The following is a 23,294-nucleotide window of genomic DNA, read 5'->3' as shown; positions in this document are numbered from 1 at the left end:
TCTTCTTCAGACGCTGTCGAGAGTTTGCTTTGCTCGTGTTGAGGGAGCAGGACTCTGTCACCCTGATGGATTCTGCTTTGTTGCTCTTCTGGATTTGTCTTAGTCGTAAGAGTTTTGGCTTTTGGAAGTGTGAATCGTGAGAATCTCCACATCGTTCTCCGCGGCAAAGCGCCACACAAAAGCGAAGCGGTCGCTGTGGAAGTGGAAGGGAGGCTTGGAGAAAGTCGGATCAGAAGATCCAGGCTTTCAGTCTGAAGCGTCTCTTCTCCCAGATGCTCTTCCTTTTCTTCGGCCGGTCTGAAGAGTCTGCGTCGGCGTCTGGAGCGCTGAGGCCGTTTTCACCAGAAGATGTCAGGCACACAGATTTGGTTTTGGGGTTCAGTTACTCTTTAAGTTTATAGTTTTGTGTGTGGAAGTTTTCTAATTTGAGGACTTGAGAGAAATATTGAGCTCAGAGGATGTGCAGCAGTGTGTGTGTGTGTGTGTGGGCCAGCGGAGGATTCAGCTCTGCAGCCAACATGACAAATCACTGAGTCACTATAGAGACTTTGGCATCCATTATCTTACTGTCCGTCTGTCTGCTTTTAAATATAATTTTCCAAATGCTACTGAAACCCATTACATCACTTTACCAACTTGTACAAGTTAAAGTTTAAGACAGAAACATCTTCTCGTGTGTTTAGCAGGTAACACCTCATACACATATTGTTCTGGTTTTAATATTCTCAGTCTGAAAGTGTTGCTCTTCATATGTTTTCTCCTCAGTATCTGAATTACCAGAAGAACAACAAGACGATCATCTACCGCATGCTGGACGTGGCCAACCAGGTCGACTGGGTGAGACCTCTGACCTCTGACCTATGACCTCTGAGTAGAAGCTTATTCTCCTGTTGACCTCAGTGGATAAGAATCAGCTAAATGACTAGAATTTAAATGCAGAAGATCAAAAAGAATTTGCACATTATTAAGGTAAAAAACCTCATCATCAAACAAACTGATAATGTTCTGTTTGTGCACCTTTATATTCGCACCTTTTTTTCACCTTGTCACCATGTAAATAAATGTTGCCATTTTTTGCATCAGCTGGCCTCTTTTTGTTTTTTTACCTTTATAGTGTGCAAGTACTTTTTGATCTTCTATGTTCTGAGTTTTTGAATTTGCGCACCTGAGACACTTTTTTCATTTTTGTGGATTTGACAAAAAGAGCGCAGACATTTTCTTTACCTAGAATTTAGAAATGTAAATATAAAGTGTTACCGGAGCTGTGTGTGTGTGTGTGTGTGTGTGTGTGTGTGTGTTTCAGTTCTACCGGCCGCTGAACGTCCGCGTGGCGCTGACCGGTCTGGAGATCTGGAGCGACCGGGACAAGATCCAGGTGGAGAAGAACCCGACCGACACGCTCAACCGCTTCCTGGAGTGGAGAACCAGAGAGCTGCTGCCGCGCCTTCGCCATGACAACGCCCAGCTCGTCATGTACGACACCGCTAACGCCGTTTAAAGGAATAGTTCACCCCGACAGAACATTAGAAGGGTTTCATTTCAAAATGTTGTGTTTCTGTTTGTGCTCCCTGACATTTGACAGTCCGTGTTGCCAAATCCACAGACGTCTCTGTCCTCAAAAACAGTCAAAGGTCTAAAGGGTAATTTATACTTCTGTGCTGAAGTGTCCCTGTAGCTTCACCGTAGCTCTTTGCGGTGTCTCCGTATCTTCCTGCTCCTCTCTAAAACTGTAACTGAGCGTAGAGCGACACAAGACCACACCGAGCTGTGATTGGCCGCTCGGTGTCTCCTCCTCCTGTATGGGTCGATAGTGAAGACAACATGGAGCGGATGAAGAGAGACGAGCTGAGGAGGTTCAGATGTTCATCTGGACCACAGATCATCTCCTGATTATAAAGACACCAGATGAACTGAAATATCCACAACATGATGAGTTTCACTACGACTTCTTAGAAATATCCGTGGACACCTACGCCATAGCAATGGCGGCACTTCAACGCAGAAGTATAACTGAAAGATAACCCATTCCTTTTCTTAAAACTAAAAATCAACTTAGCTGTTAAAATCACTTTTTGGACAAAAACATCCCTCTCCTACAGTGTGATACAGTATGATCAGAGAAACAGCCTGGACTTAAAATGTTAATGTGCCAAATGATGATCAATTTCACATTTTCATTTCACATTTTAGTCGATTACCTGACTCAATTCCTACATGATCAACATTTGAGTCAAGGGTCAGAGGTCACAGCACACTGACGATAGATGGAACAAATATTCCTGTGACCCCAGAGTGATCATGATGATAGAGAGTTACATGTTTGGTTCTGTCTATCTGTGTGTGTGTGTGTGTGTGTGTGTGTGTGTGTGTGTGCGCGCAGGGGCGGGTCTTTCGACGGGACGACGGTGGGGATGGCGTCCCAGTCATCCATGTGCTCCAGAGACAGATCAGGAGGGGTGAACGTGGTGAGCGAGCGTCTCTGTCTCACTTCAGAACCAGAGACCAGCAGGGCTCTAAGGTTCTCCAGTCAGGGTACAGAAGGGTCCTGTATAGAACCAGAAAAGGGCTTGTACCATAGCAGAACCCTTTTTTTGGTTTCCCAACCCCGTCCTCAAGTTCCCCTGCCCTGGAAGTTTTTGTTCCAGTTCTACTCTTGCACACCTGAACCAATTAATGTCTTAATGCTGATTGGTTAAGCAGTAGAGACGGGTCTAGCATGAAACTCTGTAGATCCTAATTGGATCAGATGTGCTAGAGTAGAGATGGAGGGGGAACTTGAGGACTGGGTTGGGAAACACTGCTGTAAAGAACTCTGTTATAACGGTTCTCTGTAGCACCTTGCTCAAATGGTTCTCTATAGAGCCTTTATGGAGCTGTAAAGAATCCTTTGAGAGCGTATGAAATGCTCCAAACCAGCAGTAGTAAAAGAACTGTCAATATAGAACCACTACCCTAAACTAAGACCCCTTGAGGAACCGTCCTTAATGGGTTTAGAGAGCCTTGGACTTTGTATACACATCTCAAGACTTTTTTACTTTAGCTCTTGTTGAACTAGTACCTCAGTTTTCTATCGATTTGATTCCTGTTCCCAATGAGAACCTAGAAACCGAAGGACTTTTTCGCAATCCACAAGAGCACCAAGTGTTTCTTTTGTCTTCAAACTTTAAATGTTTTGAGGATCGATGCCACAAGCTGCTGATTCACCAGGAGACTCCATGATGTCATTGAATTATAGAATCTGTCTCCCTCTCTCTCCTCCTCCACACTCTCTCTCTCTCTCTGTCTCTCTCTCTGTCTCTCTCTCTGTCTCTCTCTCTCTCTCTCTCTCTCTCTCTCTGTCCCAGGACCACCTGGTCAGTGTTTTGGGCGTGGCCTCCACTGTGGCTCATGAGCTCGGTCACAACCTGGGGATGAGCCACGACACGGCCGAGCGCCGCTGCCTCTGCGAGAGCGAGCCGCGGCTGGGAGGCTGCATCATGGAGCCTTCGACCGGGTCAGTACCAGAACCTTCTGCTGGGTTCTACTGGGTCAGAACCTTCTGCTGGGTTCTACTGGGTCAGAACCTTCTGCTGGGTTCTACTGGGTCAGTACCAGAACCTTCTGCTGGGTTCTACTGGGTTAATACTAGAACCTTCTGCTAGGTTCTACTGGGTCAGTACCTTCTGCTGGGTTCTACTGGGTAAATACCAGAACCTTCTGCTAGGTTCTACTGGGTCAGTACCAGAACCTTCTGCTGGGTTATACCGGGTCAGAACCTTCTGCTGGGTTTTACTGGGTCAGTACCAAACCCTAACCCTTAGACTAGGTCAGTACCAATACCTTCAACTGTGTTCTACTGGGTCAGTAGTAGAACCTTGGACCATGTTAGTACCAGAACCTTCAACTGGGTCAGTACCAGAACCTTCTACTGGGTTCTACAGGGTCAGTAGCAGAACCTTGGACCATGTTAGTACCAGAACCTTCAACTGGGTCAGTACCAGAACCTTCTACTGGGTTCTACAGGGTCAGTGCCAGAACCTTAGACCGGTCAGTAGCAGAACCTTCTACTGGGTCACTACCTTCAACCAGATCAGTACCGTCAGCCGAGTCAGCACAAGAACCTTTCACTGGGTTAATACCAGATTTGGTACCAGAACCTTCTACTTGTTCAGTTCCAGAACCTTTAACTGAAACACTACCTACAACCAGATCAGTACCTTCAACCGAGTCAGCACTAGAACCTTCAACCAGGCCAGTGCCAGAACCCTTTATCAAGTCAGTAGCAGAGACTTCAGTCGGGTCAGAACCCTTACTGGGTCAGTACCAGAACCTTCTTAGAGGTCAGTACCAGCTAACTCTTGGTTCAGTGCTGCAGTCCTCTAGTGGGTCAGAACCAACTAGCCTAGTGCCAGAGACAGAACCTTCAACCGGGTCAGTACTGACTGACCTACACAGGGACTCAAACCTGGAACCCTGGAACTTTACTCACAGAACCACAGTTCTACTTGTGGATCGCGGCGCCCTCTGCTGGCTGAGCTGATGCTGGCAACAGAAAGATGACAGGGTGGAGGGCGAAACAACACATTTATATTTTACGTGTCTTGCTCAGGGACACTTCAGCAGGGCAGGTGGAGGATGTGGGGATTGAACCTGTGACCTTCTGGCTTTGGGACGGTCGGTCAAACCACAAGACCAGAATCTCAGTGAATGCAGTAATTCATCATCATCATGTTCTGCTCTAGTATAAAAAAAAGCAGATGACAAGAGCTGATTATCAAATCTAATAATATCGATACTTGTGTCCCGAGTTGTAGAGAACAAACTTCTCATGAAAGTGAACAGAGACGCTTCCTTTTTTTTTTTTAAGATTTCAGGCATTTTATGCTTTATTGGACAGAGATAAGGAGAGAGACAGGAAGGTATGGGAGAGAGGGAGAGGGAGGACATGCAGCAAATGGCCCCCAGAGACGCTTCCTTAAGGTTTCAGACTGTGTGCTTCACATCACGCGTGTGATTAATTAAGACGCACAGCTGTTTCACCCGGCTCTGTACTGCAGCGCTGCTCGGACCTGATGCGTTGTTCTCCCAATGAATCTTGGGGGTTTCCATTCGTTCTCGTCGGTCGAGTCTCCATCCGACGCATCCTCGGCTGTCAGGTAAACTTCTGGGATCTTTATCCGCCCTCCGTCCTTTCGTTCTGTTGTTTTGGAGTCGTGCCTCGGCAGTTAGATATGATGTAAAACGTGTCATGGAGAACACATATTGAGAAAGTAAGGTTTCCAGTGTGACCTCTGAGGCTGAGTTCACACCAAGCATGATGGACCGTTTCAATCGAGAAGATGAGAACATAATCGTACCAACAACCAGAAACGACCCCAAAACATCTGGTTTTATGAGTCTGTTGTCGATTTATCATGGTTTTATGGGTATATGGATGGATATTGACATGCTTAGAAAGCCTGTAGCACAACAAAATGAACTGAGGACAAACCACAGTCTGGACTGACTTCATGTGTTCTGACCTGATGTGAAGACCAGAGTTCGGTTTGTTTGCAGCTGGGCGGTGTGAACCTAAACAAACCAAATACAAAAATGTTCCGAAGCTTTCAGCTATGGTTCGGACCAAAGAAAACGAGCTGTAGGTGTGATCGCACACCTAAGATTCGAGCTGACCTGTGACCTCTGACCCCCCAGGTTCATGCCGGGGCAGCAGTTCAGCAGCTGCAGTGCCAGAGACCTGTCTGTCAGCCTGCTGCACGGGGGGGGCATGTGTCTGTTCAACGTCCCGCAGCCGGACCGCCTGCTGGGCGGGCCGAGGTGCGGAAACCTGTATGTGGAGAAGGGAGAGGAGTGTGACTGTGGCCTGCTGGAGGTACGATACACCTGTCTGTCTGTCTGTCTGTCTGTCTGTCTGTCTGTCTGTCTGCCTGTCTCTCTGTCTGTCTGTCTGTCTGTCTGTCTCTCTGTCTGTCTGCCTGTCTGTCTGTCTGTCTGCCTGTCTCTCTGTCTGTCTGTCTGTCTGTCTGTCTGTCTGCCTGTCTCTCTGTCTGTCTGTCTGTCTGTCTGTCTCTCTGTCTGTCTGCCTGTCTGTCTGTCTGTCTGTCTGTCTCTCTGTCTGTCTGCCTGTCTGTCTGTCTGTCTGTCTGTCTCTCTGTCTGTCTGCCTGTCTGTCTGTCTGTCTGCCTGTCTCTCTGTCTGTCTGTCTGTCTGCCTGTCTGTCTGCCTGTCTGCCTGCCTGTCTATCTGTCTGTCTGCCTGCCTGTCTGTTCTTCCTGTCTCTGAGTCTCTGTGCTCTGATTGGTCAGGAGTGTCAGGACCCCTGCTGTAACGCCTCCACCTGTCGTCTGGTTCCTGGAGCTCAGTGTTCCTCTGATGGGATCTGCTGCCACGACTGTAAGGTGAGATCACACACACACACACACACACACACACACACACAGAACATAAATGTTTGATTTTATTAATTTCTGTATTTGATAAGAATTAAAAGTCAGACATTTCATTAAAGCGGCAGCAGTGTTTAAACATCAGGAGTTTTCTCCCGCTGTCTTCTCCTCTCCTCCCTCCTCCTTTCTCCTGTTTACAATCTGTAAAGTATTTATGCACCGGTCTATTGTATGTTTTTATTAAAGATTTACTCTCCCCCCCCCTCCAGTTGCGTACGGCGGGCTGGGTGTGTCGGGACCCCCTGGGGGAGTGCGACCTCCCTGAGCACTGCACAGGCTCCTCCCCCCACTGCCCCCCCAACGTCTTCCTGCAGAACGGCGAGCCGTGCGAAGACGCCGCCTCCTACTGCTACGGAGGAGTCTGCGCCAGCCTCAACACCCAGTGCCAGATTCTGTGGGGACCCAGTGAGTCTGAAACCAGTATAACACTGTCTGAAACCAGTTTAACAGTCTGAAACCAGTACAACGCTGTCTGAACCCAGTTTAACACTCTGAAACCAGTACAGCACTGTCTGAAACCAGTTTAACAGTCTGGAACCAGTACAACACTGTCTGAAACCAGTTTAACAGTCTGAAACCAGTACAGCACTGTCTGAAACCAGTTTAACGGTCTGAAACCAGTACAACACTGTCTGAAACCAGTTTAACAGTCTGAAACCAGTACAGCACTGTCTGAAACCAGTTTAACAGTCTGGAACCAGTACAACGCTGTCTGAAACCAGTTTAACGGTCTGGAACCAGTACAACGCTGTCTGAAACCAGTATAACAGTCTGAAACCAGTTTAATAGTCTGAAACCAGTACAACACTGTCTGAAATTAGTGATGAGCCAATATATCAAAATTCAATATATCTCAATACAGAATGTGTCAGTCCGTCTGTTGTGTCAGGAACATGAATGGTGATATCAGCTCCATGTTATTCTGCTGTCAGGAACATGAATGGTGATATCAGCTCCATGTTATTCTGCTGTCAGGAACATGAATGGTGATATCAGCTCCATGTTATTCTGCTGTCAGGAACATGAATGGTGATATCAGCTCCATGTTATTCTGCTGTCAGGAACATGAATGGTGATATCAGCTCCATGTTATTCTGCTGTCAGGAACATGAATGGTGATATCAGCTCCATGTTATTCTGCTGTAGTAATCACTAATGAGACTCTTGACCATCACAGTTTCACAAGCTCTCCATCCAAATTATATTATTGTCACTTTGTAATGACATTTTTAAATTGTTGTTTACATTCTAGCAGCCAATGGCATCGCTAGAAAGATTTGTGTCTCAGAAATAAACAGAATTCTGCACAGTCAGACTTTGTTGTCACTGAACTTTTATTGATCACATCGTATCCTGGCTGAATTGATCCTGAACCTCATATTGCATAGTGAATCATATCATGAGATAAACAGATCGATCACTATCCAACACCAGTATATCAGTGCCTATCTCCAGTGTCAGCAGGTTTCAATCACACTGACTTGTCTGTCTCTCTACCTGTCTGTCTGTCTGTCTGTCTGTCTGTCTGTCTGTCTGTCTCCAGATGCCACCAGAGCTCCTCCTGTCTGTTTCTCTTCAGTCAACAAACAGGGCAACAAATACGGCAACTGTGGCCAGTTGGCCAACGGCTCCTACATTCCCTGTGCCAACTCGTAAGTTAACCGTCTGCCTGTCTGTCTGTCTGTCTGCCTGTCTGTCTGCCTGTCTGTCTGCCTGCCTGCCTGTCTGTCTCTCTGTCTGTCTGTCTGTCTGTCTGTCTGTCTGTCTGCCTGTCTGTCTGTCTGTCTGTCTGTCTCTCCCTCCTGTCTTTTCTGTGTGATTTATTTCTGTCCTTCAGGTGTGTCCAGTGTACTGAGGCAGCGGAAGCCTCCATATCCCATGATGCCTCTGGGTGTGGCCTCATGTTGGATTATTGTGGTTTCTTTTGTACTTTTTTCTACTTTTGGCTCTCACTTCACCACACACACACACACACACACACACACACACACACACATTGTGTTTGTCCCTCTGCTGACAAAACACAGGGAACACTAAACCAATGTTTTACTGAACTGGAGCTAAATGCAGTGCAGTGTGGGAAACCAGTTGAACCAGTTGAACCAGTATGAGTGTAGGAAGATGTGAGTGACAAAAACAAAGTACAAAAGAAACTGAAAACCAAACTGAAGTTCAAGTTTGTTTATTTCTCCTCTTCATCACAGTCTGTCTCTGGACACAGAATCAGTCTAACTAGATCTAACTGATCAACAATCAACATAGAACAGAATAATATAGAACAAACATCAGGAAGAACAAGACACAGAAAGCAGATTGTATGAAGACAAACAGCTCAGGGACGCTGAGCGGGGAAAACAGAGACAAGAACAAGAGAAAAACAGATGAGCCCAAGAGCCAAGCCCAGAGGCATCATGGGATTTGTAGTCCTCTGCCTCAGTCCACTGGACAGACCTGAAGCGTTTGGCGTCTGTCCTGTGAAACTCCAAGTCTGCTGGTTAAATCTGTCCCGTCCCCCCCCCCCCCCCCCCCCCCCCCCCCCCCCCCACAGTGACGTGCTGTGCGGCAGGATCCAGTGTCAGGGCGGGGGGGAGCACCCCCTGCTGGGCACCAACGCTGAGATCCTGACCACCACGGTCCGCTTCAACCACAGCGACCTGGTGTGCCGAGGAACCTTCTTCCACCTGGGGGACGACGTGTCCGACCCGGCCAGCGTGGCCCAGGGCTCCGCCTGCAGCGCCGGCAAGGTCAGCGGCCCCGAAGATCAGCCAATAGCAGATGGCCAGTTCAGCAGCGTGCTGTTTACCTTCAGACGTCCAGTTTCTCTTTAAGGAGCTGGTTAAATGTCTCCTGTCTATAGAAACAAAGACTGAGAAATCAAAACATTTTCATCAAATGAAGAATACAACAAAATATAGGATTAGTGTTTTTTATTGTATCTGTTCAGGCTTTTTCACTTAATTAATTTGAAAGAAAACAGATGCTGCCAATATTTACTGTTTTACAAGAAAAAAGCATTTTTTCACAAAGATTATAAATGCGATACTAGACTCCTTACATGATGTGCTGACCGGCTCACTGTGAGTTCTTGTTGCTGCAGGCCTGTCTGAACCAGAAGTGCCAGGATGTGTCGGTGTTCGGCGTGGAGGAGTGCCGCCAGAAGTGTCACGGTCACGGGGTGAGTCCAAACCCTGACCTCTGACCTCTGACCTGACCTCTGACCTCTGACCTCCCTGTTGAGAGTTTCTCTATTACATTACAGTACATGAACACAGTACACTGACCGACTGAATAACTCTGTGTGTCTCTCTGTGTCTCTGTATGTCTCTCTGTGTCTCTCTGTATGTCTCTCTGTGTCTCTGTATGTCTCTCTGTGTCTCTCTTTGTGTCTCTCTGTGTCTCTGTATGTCTCTGTGTCTCTCTGTATGTCTCTCTGTGTCTCTGTATGTCTCTCTGTCTCTCTGTATGTCTCTCTGTCTCTCTGTATGTCTCTCTGTGTCTCTGTATGTCTCTCTGTGTCTCTCTTTGTGTCTCTCTGTGTCTCTGTATGTCTCTCTGTCTCTCTGTATGTCTCTCTGTGTCTCTGTATGTCTCTCTGTCTCTGTATGTCTCTCTGTGTCTCTGTATGTCTCTCTGTGTCTCTGTATGTCTCTCTGTCTCTGTATGTCTCTCTGTGTCTCTGTATGTCTCTCTGTCTCTGTATGTCTCTCTGTGTCTCTGTATGTCTCTCTGTGTCTCTGTATGTCTCTCTGTCTCTGTATGTCTCTCTGTGTCTCTGTATGTCTCTCTGTGTCTCTGTATGTCTCTCTGTCTCTCTGTATGTCTCTCTGTGTCTCTGTATGTCTCTCTGTCTCTCTGTATGTCTCTCTGTGTCTCTCTTTGTGTCTCTCTGTCTCTCTGTATGTCTCTCTGTGTCTCTGTATGTCTCTCTGTCTCTCTGTATGTCTCTCTGTCTCTCTGTATGTCTCTCTGTGTCTCTGTATGTCTCTCTGTCTCTCTGTATGTCTCTCTGTGTCTCTCTTTGTGTCTCTCTGTCTCTCTGTATGTCTCTCTCTGTCTCTCTGTATGTCTCTCTGTGTCTCTCTGTATGTCTCTCTGTCTCTCTGTATGTCTCTCTGTCTCTCTGTATGTCTCTCTGTGTCTCTGTATGTCTCTCTGTGTCTCTCTTTGTGTCTCTCTGTGTCTCTGTATGTCTCTCTGTCTCTCTGTATGTCTCTCTGTGTCTCTGTATGTCTCTCTGTCTCTGTATGTCTCTCTGTGTCTCTGTATGTCTCTCTGTGTCTCTGTATGTCTCTCTGTCTCTGTATGTCTCTCTGTGTCTCTGTATGTCTCTCTGTCTCTGTATGTCTCTCTGTGTCTCTGTATGTCTCTCTGTGTCTCTGTATGTCTCTCTGTCTCTGTATGTCTCTCTGTGTCTCTGTATGTCTCTCTGTGTCTCTGTATGTCTCTCTGTCTCTCTGTATGTCTCTCTGTGTCTCTGTATGTCTCTCTGTCTCTCTGTATGTCTCTCTGTGTCTCTCTTTGTGTCTCTCTGTCTCTCTGTATGTCTCTCTGTGTCTCTGTATGTCTCTCTGTCTCTCTGTATGTCTCTCTGTCTCTCTGTATGTCTCTCTGTGTCTCTGTATGTCTCTCTGTCTCTCTGTATGTCTCTCTGTGTCTCTCTTTGTGTCTCTCTGTCTCTCTGTATGTCTCTCTCTGTCTCTCTGTATGTCTCTCTGTGTCTCTCTGTATGTCTCTCTGTCTCTCTGTATGTCTCTCTGTGTCTCTGTATGTCTCTCTGTGTCTCTCTGTATGTCTCTCTGTGTCTCTCTTTGTGTCTCTCTGTATGTCTCTCTGTCTCTCTGTATGTCTCTCTGTCTCTCTGTATGTCTCTCTGTATGTCTCTCTGTGTCTCTCAGGTGTGTAACAGTAATAAGAACTGTCACTGTGACGTCGGCTGGGCGCCGCCTGACTGCCGTTACTCGGGTCATGGCGGCAGCGTGGACAGCGGACCGGCCAGAGCGACACGAGGTAGGAGACCAAACACACTGCTGCAGGGTGAGACGAGTCCGCTTCACTCCAGGCCCGAGTCGGTCCCGAGTCTCGAGGCACAAGTCTCAAGTCTAAATGTAGAACAGCAAGTCAAGTCAGAACAAATCAAGAGTCCAGTATCAATTTAATATCTTAAAGAAAACTAAATATCTAGGACTTTTCAATGCAATATGGTTTTAATTGTGTGTGTGTGTGTGTGTGTGTGTTCAGAGTCGGACCCGGTGCGTGTCGCCCTGCTGGTCATCTTCCTCTTCATCCTGCCGGTCGTCCTCCTCTTCCTCGCCCTTCGCTTCCCTCGCTGTCGCCGCAGTCTCCTCTGCCTGGGAGCCAACAGCCCGTTCCATAAAGGACGACAGCACAACCGGTAACAGAGAGAGAGAGGGGGCGTGTGTGTGTGTGTGTGTCGGTGTGTGTGTGTCGGTGTCGGTGTGTGTGTGTGCGTGTGTGTCGGTGTGTGTGTGTGTGTGTGTGTCTTTGCATCATATTGAGTCCAATGTCTAATTAAAGCACTTGTTAAAGACTGAATTGGTGACAAATGACATATAAACTAGAGGACAATCAATAAAACAATTTTACTGTCCTACCACTAGTAGATTATAGGTTTATAAGTTTAAAAGTTTGCAGAAAATATAAAATTTTCGGAAAATATCACGATATTCACGAAATATCGCGATATGGGCTCAAGCCTAGTGTCACCAGTCGAGCTAAAAACGAGCGTTATTTCTCATTTTCTGAAGAAATAAAGTTTCATTAAAACAAAACCTAAGAGATTATCATTTTTTTCTTCATCTCAAGGAGCTCAGCAGCAACATGACATCAAATATAATCAAATATAAAATCACACATTGTCTTGGTTAGCTTCCTAAAGTGAGCAGCAGTGAATTCGTCTGATTCTGAGGATCCGGTGTGTTTTCTTACCCACGATGCAGTGTGGCGCATTGTGAGATTTGGGGTTTGGAGTTTGACCCCGCCCATCGGCTCAGGTACGGCTGCAGGAGGAGTCACGAGGTCTGGTCCTGGTAGAGTCCGAGAGGTGGAGGCTTTTAAATCAGAGTTTTAAATCAGCTGTGGAGAGATTTGAAATCAGGTGAAATCTCCTCACCGACTCTACCAGATGATGTCAGTCAGAGCGACGCCACTCCGTTTCACTGCAAGCTGAACCCATATTCTCAGGATCATTGTTCAGAATTGAAGATAAAATATAAAAAATAAGACTAAAATGAATCTTCTCACTGCCTCACACTGCCGGTCAGCGCTCAGCTTCAGTGTGTTGTACATCTTGATCAGAGAAACGGAGTGGGACGTCCCTCTAACTCCTCTGCTGTGATGGTGCAGTGAAAGTGAAGCTTGTCTGGTTGTGTGTGAGCAGTGAAGTGGTGAAACAGAGAGGAACCAGATAGAAACCTGTCATGGCGCGTTTGGACGGCGGTGAGGACGGACACGCCGCCATGTTGGAGGAGACATTCTCTCCGTTTGTCAGGGAGAGAGGCGGAGACGCTCCTCCAACATGGCGGCATGTACGCCGTGCTGTGCTTCTGTCTGCTGCAGCGACGCTCCGGCCTGAGGAGTCACATCTGGCTTCCTGCCGCATGTGAGAGACTGTAGAAAGCTTTAGGAACTGTTGTCTTTTACAATTTAACATCCATAACAGCATCCATGAGGATTTTCATTGTTGTGTTTGTAATGTCAGACACCAGCACCTGTGAAAATAAGAAAACAGTTTTACAGACTGGAAACTGATTTATTTTAGTTAAAGTGTGTATGTGGTATTTTAGTATTTTTTAAGGTTTAGTGTTCCAGGTTTGATTCCTGATGTTTTCTGTCAGGACTCCGGTGACGGAGCGAGCGGACGGCAGGAACGGAGAGCAGGTCCGACCGCTGAGGTACCACCTGAACCAGGCCGACATCCCGCTGACCCCGCCCTCCAACAAGGTAACCATGACAACCACACCCACTGACCCCACCCTCCAACAAGGTAACCATGACAACCACACCACCCACTGACCCTGACTCTGGATCGCTCTCTTCCTGTGAGCAAAGCAGAATTTAATTTGGACAAACAGGGAGAATCTGCAGCGGCTCAGTCAGTCAGTGGAGATGAGACGCATCACTTCCTGTTTACACTGAGAAGACGCTGCAGCTTTACAGGGAAATCTTGCCTGGTGCGGCTTTAACACGGCAGAGACCAGATAGATTTACTGAAACCGGATCCTGCAGTCTTGGAGAGAACACAGTGAGTTTGGATCCAGACAGAGGGAGTGATGCTGGAGGTGGGAACTCAAGCCTTTATTTGAAATTTCCTTGCTTCCTCTGAAATTGGGTCCGTTGAACTGGGTCAGATAAGACAGTGTTGAGGTTTTGGAGGCTGGGTGGAACCAGGCTGAGGGTAAACGCTGCACCTGAAGGACCAGAGACCGGCGACTGTTGGTTCAACTGTTCAGAAAAGAGAGTTAGACCACTGAGTTTGGTGTGGAAACTGTGGACATTTGTTTCCATCAGTGTTTGAGATGTTGACTCCAGAGATATGGAGAAACTTTTCAGATTTAAAATGTTACAATGTGTCCAATTTCACTCATATCTCATGCAAATCAACTTATTTCGAGAATTTCCTTGAAACAAAATTTCTAGAGAACTGCAAATGTTTTTTTCCTCTTCACATTAACGCTCCTGCTCTTCGGCCCGTTGGCGCCGCTCTCCTGTGCATGTGTCGACACCGGCTGCCAATCTTCCTCTGCTTCCTGTTTTTTCTCCTATCAGGTTCATGACAGGCCCGCTCCTCCCACTAAGCCACTCCCCCCCGACCCCGACCTTAAACCCCTCCAGGTAACCTCGCCTCCAGCGGCGCCGGCTCGCCGCTCTGGATGTCTGTCTGAGGCGGCGGCCACACTGATCCATCAGAAACACAATTACTGATGATAGATTTGTGTCTGTTGGTTTGTTTTGAACGTCAATATGGCGGCGAGGCAGAAGTGTCTCTGTTTTATCTTTGTTTTGGTCGGATCGTCGTCTCTGTGTTCACCGCTAGTTTTTCCAAAACAAACGTTGGAACGCCTCTGATTGGCTGAACAAATTCGTCCATCCAGAGTTCGTCTGTCCATCGAAACGGATGGAAATCTGACAGACGGAGCGTCATCAGTCTGTCTGACGACAGACAGCTGTCAGTGAAATGAACTGAAGTGAACAGAGACGACAGACAGACAGACGGATCAGTGTGGCGCCGCCTTAGCGTCTGTAAGCGTCAGTGTTTCAAACTCTGTTTCAGTCCCGCCTGCTGACAAACAAACAACATGCTCCTGTGAATCGTTTTGTCTGGTGTCACTTTTTATCGAACAGCCTGATTAGTGTCCATGTGGCTCTGTGTTAGCTGTGTGCTGAATGGCTGCTGCTGTCTTGGTCCAGTCCTGCATGATGTGTTTGAGTTGTGTTGTCTGAGGAATCAGTGCACATGTTTTGCATTGCTGATTTATTTGCTAAAACGTTGGTGTATTCCTTAAAGGTTTTTCCAATAAGTTCCTCCAAATGAACCACAGCTGTATGTCAGACACTGAAAGAACGGTCTTGTTCACAGAACTTGAATAGATAGAACGGTTCTTCCACTGTTTGTCATGGTAATGTTAAGTGTTAGTTGCTATGGTGACAACACAGTCTGGACATTAAGGTGTAAAGTCTGTCACACTGTGAGAACTGAGCAGATGAGTCTGTTAGCAAACTGTCAGAACTCAACTGGAAGCTAACGTTAGCGACGAGGCTAACGTAGCTTCATCACAGACTGTACTTCTCTCTCTAGCTCTTCTAGTCAACATTAGCATGTTAGCAATCCATGGCAGCAAGGAGACAGAGAAGCTGCTTTGGTTCTTGCTGTAAAAATACAGAAGCTAGTCCAACGGGTCACAGCAAGATGGCCGCCGCTCCGACCGTCCAGGAACGTTGATTTGAATGGGAATGACCGTTCTATCTGTTCTAGTTCTGTGGTCTTGTCCTTCCCAAACTGACCCAGCACTCTTCTGACTCTTCTCTCTGCTCGGCTAAACAGCGCCCGGCCCCCCCCACCAAGCCTCTGCCCCCCGACCCCTTTAAACCCACCAATCAGGTACAGTCGCCGCTCGCTGTAGTGGCAGTAACTGTCTGTCTTGTGTGTTTTCAGTCGGTTGTAGAGTTCAGCTGAGACTGGCAGCTAAGTTTTGGTCCTCCAGCCGAATCACAGACCGGTTCACACTCTTTCTAATTGGAGTATTCCACTTTTTAAAGGCCCAACACTGAATTTAATTTACGTTATAACCACATATATTTTGACACATGGAAAATAAGCTTTTTGGCATTTTTTCTAACCTCTGGTTACTCAAATTGCAGCTCTGTGTAATGCAATATTCACTGGCATAAACAATGTAAAAAACCTGTACAGCCTTACAACAGTACAACTAAACTACACCTAAACTACACCTACACTACCAACACTACACCTATATTAAACCCACACTATACACATTACACTTAATCCACAACATTTCAGCCTATAATTTCAACCTCACCATGAATCTGTCATATTATTATTTGTACTCAGTTACTCCCCACCCGCTCTGTGCAGAATGAGGATGTGGGTCAGAGTCTCAGCAGGAGGTTTTCTGTCAGGCAGGACTGTCACTCAGCTGCCTCTCAGGTCTAATGATAGATGTTTCTGTTTATAACTCCAGTCGGTGTTTTGTACTTGAGGTCAAGATTCTGCAGGCAGAGAAGCTTAGTGGGGGCTGATTTCCGTATCACTAATACAGAATATTGTACAACTATATTAACATTGAAAGACTAGTCCGGTATGAAGTTCCTTACATTTGGATTGGCAGCATGCAGGTTGAACCCTGAGTGTGTGTTGTGCATGAAGCGTTCCTGTACAGCAGCACAGAGTGTGTTATGATGCATGCTCTGCCTGCTTCTGCACATGCTTTAACAGAGAGAGATTTGTTCTGAGACGTTTCATTTGGATTAAAGAAAACTGTCATGTTCATCCGGTGCTGCTACAGATGACACGGACACTACATAATGCATAATACATTATTAGCCCAGGGTTCATTTAGCCCGTTTCTCCCACTGCACCAGTTAGCCCAGTGCTAAGAGCTGTGATACACTGAACAACTTTTTGGGCAACAATGCAGAGCAACATTGCCTTTAAACTCTTGCAATGGTTCTGTACTTTTTTTTTCTCCAGATACATTTTGTTGTGTGTTTCAGCCAGTGTTTCAGTTCACTTCCTGTTGCCAGGTTGCTACGTTGCCCTGTCATGTTGCTTAAAGTTGCCCGGTGTGTCACTGCCCGAAGTTGTACAATTCTGTTGTTAAAGAGAAACTCAACACCAAACCCGAATCTGTGTAAAGCCTGACATCTAATGGTAAAGATCATGATACTGCCACCTGCTATTGGCTGATCTTTAGTACCAGGTGATGTCACCTTCTGTAGAGTATAACAGGTGCTGACATCATCACCTGGCACCAAAGATCAGCCAATAGCAGATGGCAGTTTGTACCATTAGATGTCAGGCTTTACACAGATTTGGAGTTTAGTTCCTCTTTACCTGCAGAGTTAGGGCTGAAGTCAGGGAACAGACTACAGATCAGTGTTAGAGGGATGAAGTCAGTGTGAGTGTTAGCTAGCTCAGGAGTTCTCAGAGCAGGCTCCGTGCAGCATGGAGCGCTGAAGTTAGTCCAAGTCAACATGAACATGATGATCTCTTCATGGCGTTCTTCTCGTCTTTCTGTCGTTTTCTTCTCTTCTCATCTGCACTCCTCTCTGCTTCCCTCACTAACCCTGCAGCTCCGACCAGCTCCGCCCAACAAGCCCCTCCCCCCCGACCCGGTTACACCCGGCCAGGTACCGCACTCCAGCACGGAGTTAGCATGTAGTTAGCATGTAGTTAGCATGTAGTTAGCTTGTAGTTAGCTTGTAGTTAGCATGTGCATACGCTGCAAATGGGCACTGAATAAAATGATTGGAGGCTGACTGATTGGTGGAATGATGTGGATGGTTTTGCATAATTAATTCTGTGCTTGATTAGCATCATTTGGTTATTGATTGGCGTCAATGAATGGTGATTGGGTGGAATCAGATCATTTGATTGGTTGAATGGAATTGATTAATGACCTTGAGACGTGGATTGAATCTCACTTCCTGATTGGTGAGTGGTGATTGGTTGGTTAATTGATGCTAACTAGCAAATGCTAACTCTTCCTCACATAGTCATCAAAGGCAACATAAAGACTCAAATCATTCCAGTTTCTCGACACTGGACTGATAACAGATCATGTCTCCATCTGAATTTACATCCTGCTGTTCTGCAAAGACAAACAGCGGTAACTGTTTTTTGTGTTCAGGGTTTAGATTTCATATGGGCAGAAATTAGACCCACGAAATGAAATCCAGTCCACTTCTGTACCAACGATCCATTTATCAGGACAGCAGATAAACTCTGAAGCTCTCTGGCTTGGTAGAACATGCAGGACTTACTGAACCTACAGGGAGCAGAAGATGACATCATTTCCATCAACCCTCAGTTTGACTTTCCCCTCCGGCAGTGTGTGGAGGTTACTTCATATCAGCAATCTGAAAAGCATCAACACGTCATCATCACATCGTTAGGCTTAATTTCACAAAAGTCCATTCAGTATTATTTACATGTACAACAAAATTAGTTACCACACTACACTACCCAGCATGCTTTTAGCTAGAATGTTCCATCTCCTGCAGAGGGAACAGGCTACACACACACAGCTGCAGTGAAAAAAATCCCTCAGTTCCTCACGAGGCTGAACTCAGACTTCTGGAAGTTTCTACAACTAAAATAACAGAAATGTGCAAATCGTCTAAAAGCTTGTGCTGCATAGAGAGACGGAGGAGAATGTTTAGTTGCAGAAGAGAGACAGTTTTACTTTGTGGTCCATGGAAAATCCCGTTAGCCGACACTTCTGCTTCGGCTCCCTGCTGCTGTGAGATGAGATGAGATGAGATGAGGTGAGATGAGATGAGATGAGATGAGATGAGATGAGCTGAGATGAGATGAGATGAGATGAGATGAGCTGAGATGAGGTGAGGTGAGGTGAGGTGAGGTGAGGTGAGATGTGATGAGATGAGATGAGATGTGATGAGATGAGATGAGATGAGCTGAGGTGAGGTGAGGTGAGGTGAGGTGAGGTGAGGTGAGGTGAGGTGAGATGTGATGAGATGAGATGAGATGTGATGAGATGAATATAAAAACCTCTTTAACAGAATCAGTGAATCAGCTTTCTTTACATGTCGGTCTAGTCCTTTAACAACTGCATGGAGCTTCATATTTTTCCCATGATCCTCTCTGCAGGTTGCCGTTCCACTCAAACCCATGGTGCCCAAAAAGCCCCCCCCTCTGGACCCGCCCTCCCACCTCCCCCACCCCGGCTACGCCAGCAACACCAAACCCCCCCAGCATGGAGCCGTCGCCCCCGCGGTCATTCCTAACAGGTAGATCTGTGTGTGTGTGTGTATGTGTGATTTGTTTGTTTTATCCTCCTTAGTTACCAGGTGGGTGGGGTTACCACATAGGACAGCACAATGAGCACCAGAAGGTTTAGCCAATCACAGGAAAGTATTTGAACGTTAATTTAGTCTACTGTAGTTTACTTTATTTGATCCAAACGGTCCTGATGCAGTAAACCCCACCCATCTGGCACTGCAGGCAGGTTAAAACAAACACCAACAATTATTGCTTTAACTTTTTTTATTTGACCAGGTTTGATGTTACAGTAGTACAAGTGTGTCAGAAGTGATGCAGATACTGTAATAATAATAATAATAATAATAATTATAGTAATAATAATCTTTTAGCACATTTATAGCACATTTCAACAGTTACTAAGTGCTTTACAAAGCTGTAAAAAACAGAAACAGATCAAATTGTCAGCCTAAGCAGTGAAAGGTCAGAAGTACCAGAGCAGTGAGGCAGAACGTGTGTGTGTCTCTGCAGGCGGCCTCCTCTTCCTCCGACTCGACCCACAATCCCCAGGAAGCCCGACTCTCCTCCGCTTTAACTCAGGAACAAAAACTCACTGTGGATGTTTGGGTCGTTGCCTCGGCGACGGCGGGCCGGTCGGCCTCCGACTGCTCCGACCAGGAAGAGTGGGATCGAAGATGAAGATGATGAAGATGACTCTATTAGCCAGTTTGCACACAGTCATCTGATTTCTCGTCTAATCCTTCCTGAACACACACACACACACACACGCACACGCACACACACACACACACACACACACAAACGCTTCATATCTATGTATCTCCAGAGCACAGCGCCCTCTGGAGCCTCTTGGCGTTCAGTGCCTTGCTCAGCGGCTCCTCGGCAGTGATGGTGGGATGCAGGACCGACACCCTGCTGGAACACGCCTTCCTGACGATGGCGGGGATTGAACCGGCAACCTTTGACTGGCGGTTGCCAGGGGTGACGCCACTTTAAAGTGGGATGGAGAAGCTTTTTAGCAAATTGAACGCACTTCAGTCTCCATCTACAGTGCAGGGAATTGAACCTGTGACCTTACTGTTGCTGAACAAACAGCCTCTCTGAGGACCAAGCAGTGCTGGGTGTTCTGGATTAACTGAGAGGTTCCCAAACCGGGGTCCAGGGACCTCCAGGAGCCCTTGAAGAGGTTCAAGGGTCCCCAGGAACACAAGAAATATTTTAATTTTATATATTTTTAGAATTTAGGTTTCACCCTCTACACCTGCAGCAGAGACGCAAAACTAAGCCTTCATCAGATGGACTAAACCTTCAGATGGACTAAACCTTCAGATGGACTAAACCTTCTTCAGATGGACTAAACCTTCATCAAATGGACTAAACCTTCTTCAGATGGACTAAACCTTCTTCAGATGGGTTTAAACTTTTATCCGAAGGGGGTTTGAGGTCTGAAACTTATTGATCTGGGAGTTCTTGACATGGAAAAGTCTTGAACCCTGGATCAGCCGGTTCACTCAGGCTTGTTTAAGAGAGAGAAATAAACTGCAGTGGGGTTGCCTGTGAACTTTTGCCTAAAATCACTTCTGTCTTCACTGTCTATCTTCTAAACCACCGTCCTGCTTTACCCGCCGCCGCCGCCGCCGTGCTGCTGCTGGAACGAACTCTGAGCACTTCAGCCTTCGCCACTGTGGCCGCGAAGCTGATGTGAACCCGAGGAAAGGCTTTCACGTCTTACTCTCAGTCACTTCTGCGACTCCTTGGGTCAACTAATGGCTCCTAACGAACAGAAAGCCTGACCAGCAGGATGCGGGTCTGTATCCGCCGGGAGACGCTCGATGTGTTCGGAGGTTTTTAATTTGATTTGTTTTCTAACCAGGCCTTGAGATTTAAGTGGGAGACAGGCAGGGATGTCTGCTGTGTGTCTGTCAGCTGTTACCATGCCAAAGAAGAGCGGGATGGGCGATGTGGAGAACAGTGTGTGAGCGTCATGATGCTGCAGGATTTATCTGATCCCTGCTGAAACGTGTGAACGGGGGATTTGTTGCCTTTTGTAGTTTCTCTGCCGTTGCTGTGATCTGGTTTCTGTTGAATTTGACTTATTGTCAAATTCAATAAGTGAGCACCCATATTAATGTTTGATGTCCACTTTAGTCTCCGTTCTGTATGTATTCTGCACAGTGTAATACATGCTGCGTTTATAGTTAAAAATGGCACATTTTATGGCATTTTTCATTATTATTATGACATCAAACATTAATATGGGTGCTCACTTATTGAATTTGATTAAATACAAAGTAATTGGTTTAAAACAGTATTTCTACCCATTTTCAAATCTCGCGCTTCTATTTTGAAGGCTGAACAGCCAAACCGGAAGTCTTGTTTCTGCTAATCGGAGCTGGTCTGGAGCCAGTCTTGGAGAAAGCTGCACTGTCCATTCTGTTGTACGGACTAACAAACTTTACCCGATTTTCTACTGGCATGGGGGTGAGTAGATCATGACTGAATTTTCATTTTTGCGTGAACTATTCCTTTAAAGAGGAATTAGTTTCTTGTCATCATTTTCTGAGAAACAAAAACATAACCCTGTTTCACCAGAGGGGTCAGAGGTCAGAGGTCAGGGGACCCGACAGTAACCTGCGTCTGGGTGATCAGACTGTAGTTAGATAGCTCTTCACCACATCACAGTACAGGCGTACATCCACCAAGACGCACTGAGGACCGACTGTCCAATCAGGTTTCAGAGACACATTTGGTCACATTAACATCAAACTGTAAATGCAATGCGTCTCAATCCACATTTAAGAACTACGTAAATGGAAATAAACTTTTGAGTGCTGATCTGACTTGAAGGAGACCTGACGTCTTCCCAGTGCATGCTGGGATAGGCTTCAGCTGCCCGTAACCCTGAATAAGCAGGTAGAGAAAATGAATGAATTATTGATTGTTTCATGAAACCGGTTTGCTCATGACTTCTTCCTGAATGGGACTGGTTGAGCTGAAGTCCGGGTCAGGGGGGAAACATGTGACTGACTGAATAAACAGGCTTTAGATTGGTCAATCCACAGGAAGTGATGTCACTCTTCCTGTGCTGTGACTCGGCTGAACGCCGTTTGAAACCCGATCAGCTGAGCTTCAGTTGAGCAGCTCCGTGTTTCCACCCAGCGACCCTCAAATCCTCTGAATCTGAGCTGAGAAAAACCAGCAGGACAATCTTCCAGAGCATATCAGATCATTCATGTTGGCTGATTGATTGATTGATTGATTGATTGATTGATTGATTGATTGATTGGTATTCATACTGTTAACTGTTGTCCCATTCTGCCCATATGTTGCTGCTAGGGAAAATGGCCTCAATAAAACAGACTGTTTCTATTTTGTCTCTTTGCTTTTCTTTTACTTTGTTCAGTTGATTTTATACATGGTGGTGATCTCCATTTGAAACTATTCATGTTAGATATTTATACTAATATCTATAACTATTTTCCTCAGTATTAAGTATTAATGAACCAACTTGGCTGTGTGGGCAAAGTCAAACACTTCTGTGCAGTTTTCAACAGAACAACAGTGTTGATGACTGTGTGTTTCCCCTTTTCACACTCTCTGTTTGTGGGTGGGCTAAGTGTGTGTGTGTAGGTATACCAAAGTGTGTGTGTGTGTGTGTGTGTGTGTGTGTGTGTGTGTGTATGTATACCAGTGTGACATGTGAAACTAGACCAGCAGTTGCTGTGAAAAAGGATGTTCTGGCCCACAGAGCAAACCGAGACAAAGACTCTCTTCTCTTTCTGATTTCCTTTCAGAGAAGCAAGTCTTCATTTAGAGAAACGTATCATCACATCATTTTATTTTCCGCCGCTTATCTTCCGCTGTCTTTTAAATCTTCCGCTGTGTTTCACCACAGAGTAGAAGATGTACTATATGTCTGTAAATGCTCCCACAGTGACGAGTCCAGCCTCCGCCCGCTGGACCACAGACCTATCTGATGTGAGCTGGTTTCCAGCTCAGGCCGGTACATTATTACTCTTGGCGGTCAGCAGCTTTGCTCATGGGCACGTCGGCTGGGTCAGACTCCGTCACTAACCAGGGGTTGAACCGGCAGCCTTTCGACTACCGCTCACTTTACTGGTCAGTTAATCCCTGATGTTACTGGTGCAGACAAACCAGTTCAGCAACACCACACGGTTTGTCCAGTTTCTCCATCTAAACATCCCTAAAACTTTCAGCTCTCTGATGGATTTATTTTGCTGTATTTGGTGATGGTAGAGATAAAGAGAGTAAAGAGCCTCGTGTCAGTGGAGTCAGACTGCGTGTCAGATTGAAACAGGATGTTGGCGGGTGTAGCGTGAGCAGGGACCGTACGGGAGGGGGGGGGGGCG

The 23,294-nt window shown here is 46.4% G+C and overlaps 1 protein-coding gene across 1 annotated transcript in view; it reads left to right on the top strand.

Annotated features, from left to right (window-relative positions):
• Positions 1-19,519, top strand: part of adam15 (ADAM metallopeptidase domain 15) — a 39,132-nt gene extending 19,613 nt beyond the window's left edge. Inside the window, exons 9-23 of the mRNA XM_078287327.1 lie at positions 766-837; positions 1,304-1,473; positions 2,381-2,465; positions 3,345-3,493; positions 5,674-5,851; positions 6,285-6,377; positions 6,635-6,830; positions 7,969-8,077; positions 8,974-9,169; positions 9,523-9,600; positions 11,321-11,432; positions 11,664-11,817; positions 13,280-13,385; positions 18,793-18,932; positions 19,435-19,519. Of these exons, the coding sequence (XP_078143453.1) occupies positions 766-837; positions 1,304-1,473; positions 2,381-2,465; positions 3,345-3,493; positions 5,674-5,851; positions 6,285-6,377; positions 6,635-6,830; positions 7,969-8,077; positions 8,974-9,169; positions 9,523-9,600; positions 11,321-11,432; positions 11,664-11,817; positions 13,280-13,385; positions 18,793-18,932; positions 19,435-19,498 (1,902 nt within the window). The 3' untranslated portion in view covers positions 19,499-19,519. The remainder of the gene's footprint in view (positions 1-765; positions 838-1,303; positions 1,474-2,380; positions 2,466-3,344; positions 3,494-5,673; positions 5,852-6,284; positions 6,378-6,634; positions 6,831-7,968; positions 8,078-8,973; positions 9,170-9,522; positions 9,601-11,320; positions 11,433-11,663; positions 11,818-13,279; positions 13,386-18,792; positions 18,933-19,434) is intronic.
• The last annotated feature ends 3,775 nt before the right edge of the window (positions 19,520-23,294 follow it).

This window comes from Centroberyx gerrardi, chromosome 12 (genome assembly GCF_048128805.1).
Source record: "Centroberyx gerrardi isolate f3 chromosome 12, fCenGer3.hap1.cur.20231027, whole genome shotgun sequence".
In the NCBI taxonomy this organism is placed as follows: Eukaryota; Metazoa; Chordata; class Actinopteri; order Beryciformes; family Berycidae; genus Centroberyx; species Centroberyx gerrardi.
Note: the sequence above shows the minus strand (reverse complement) of the source record. Positions and strands in the feature narration are given on the sequence as shown.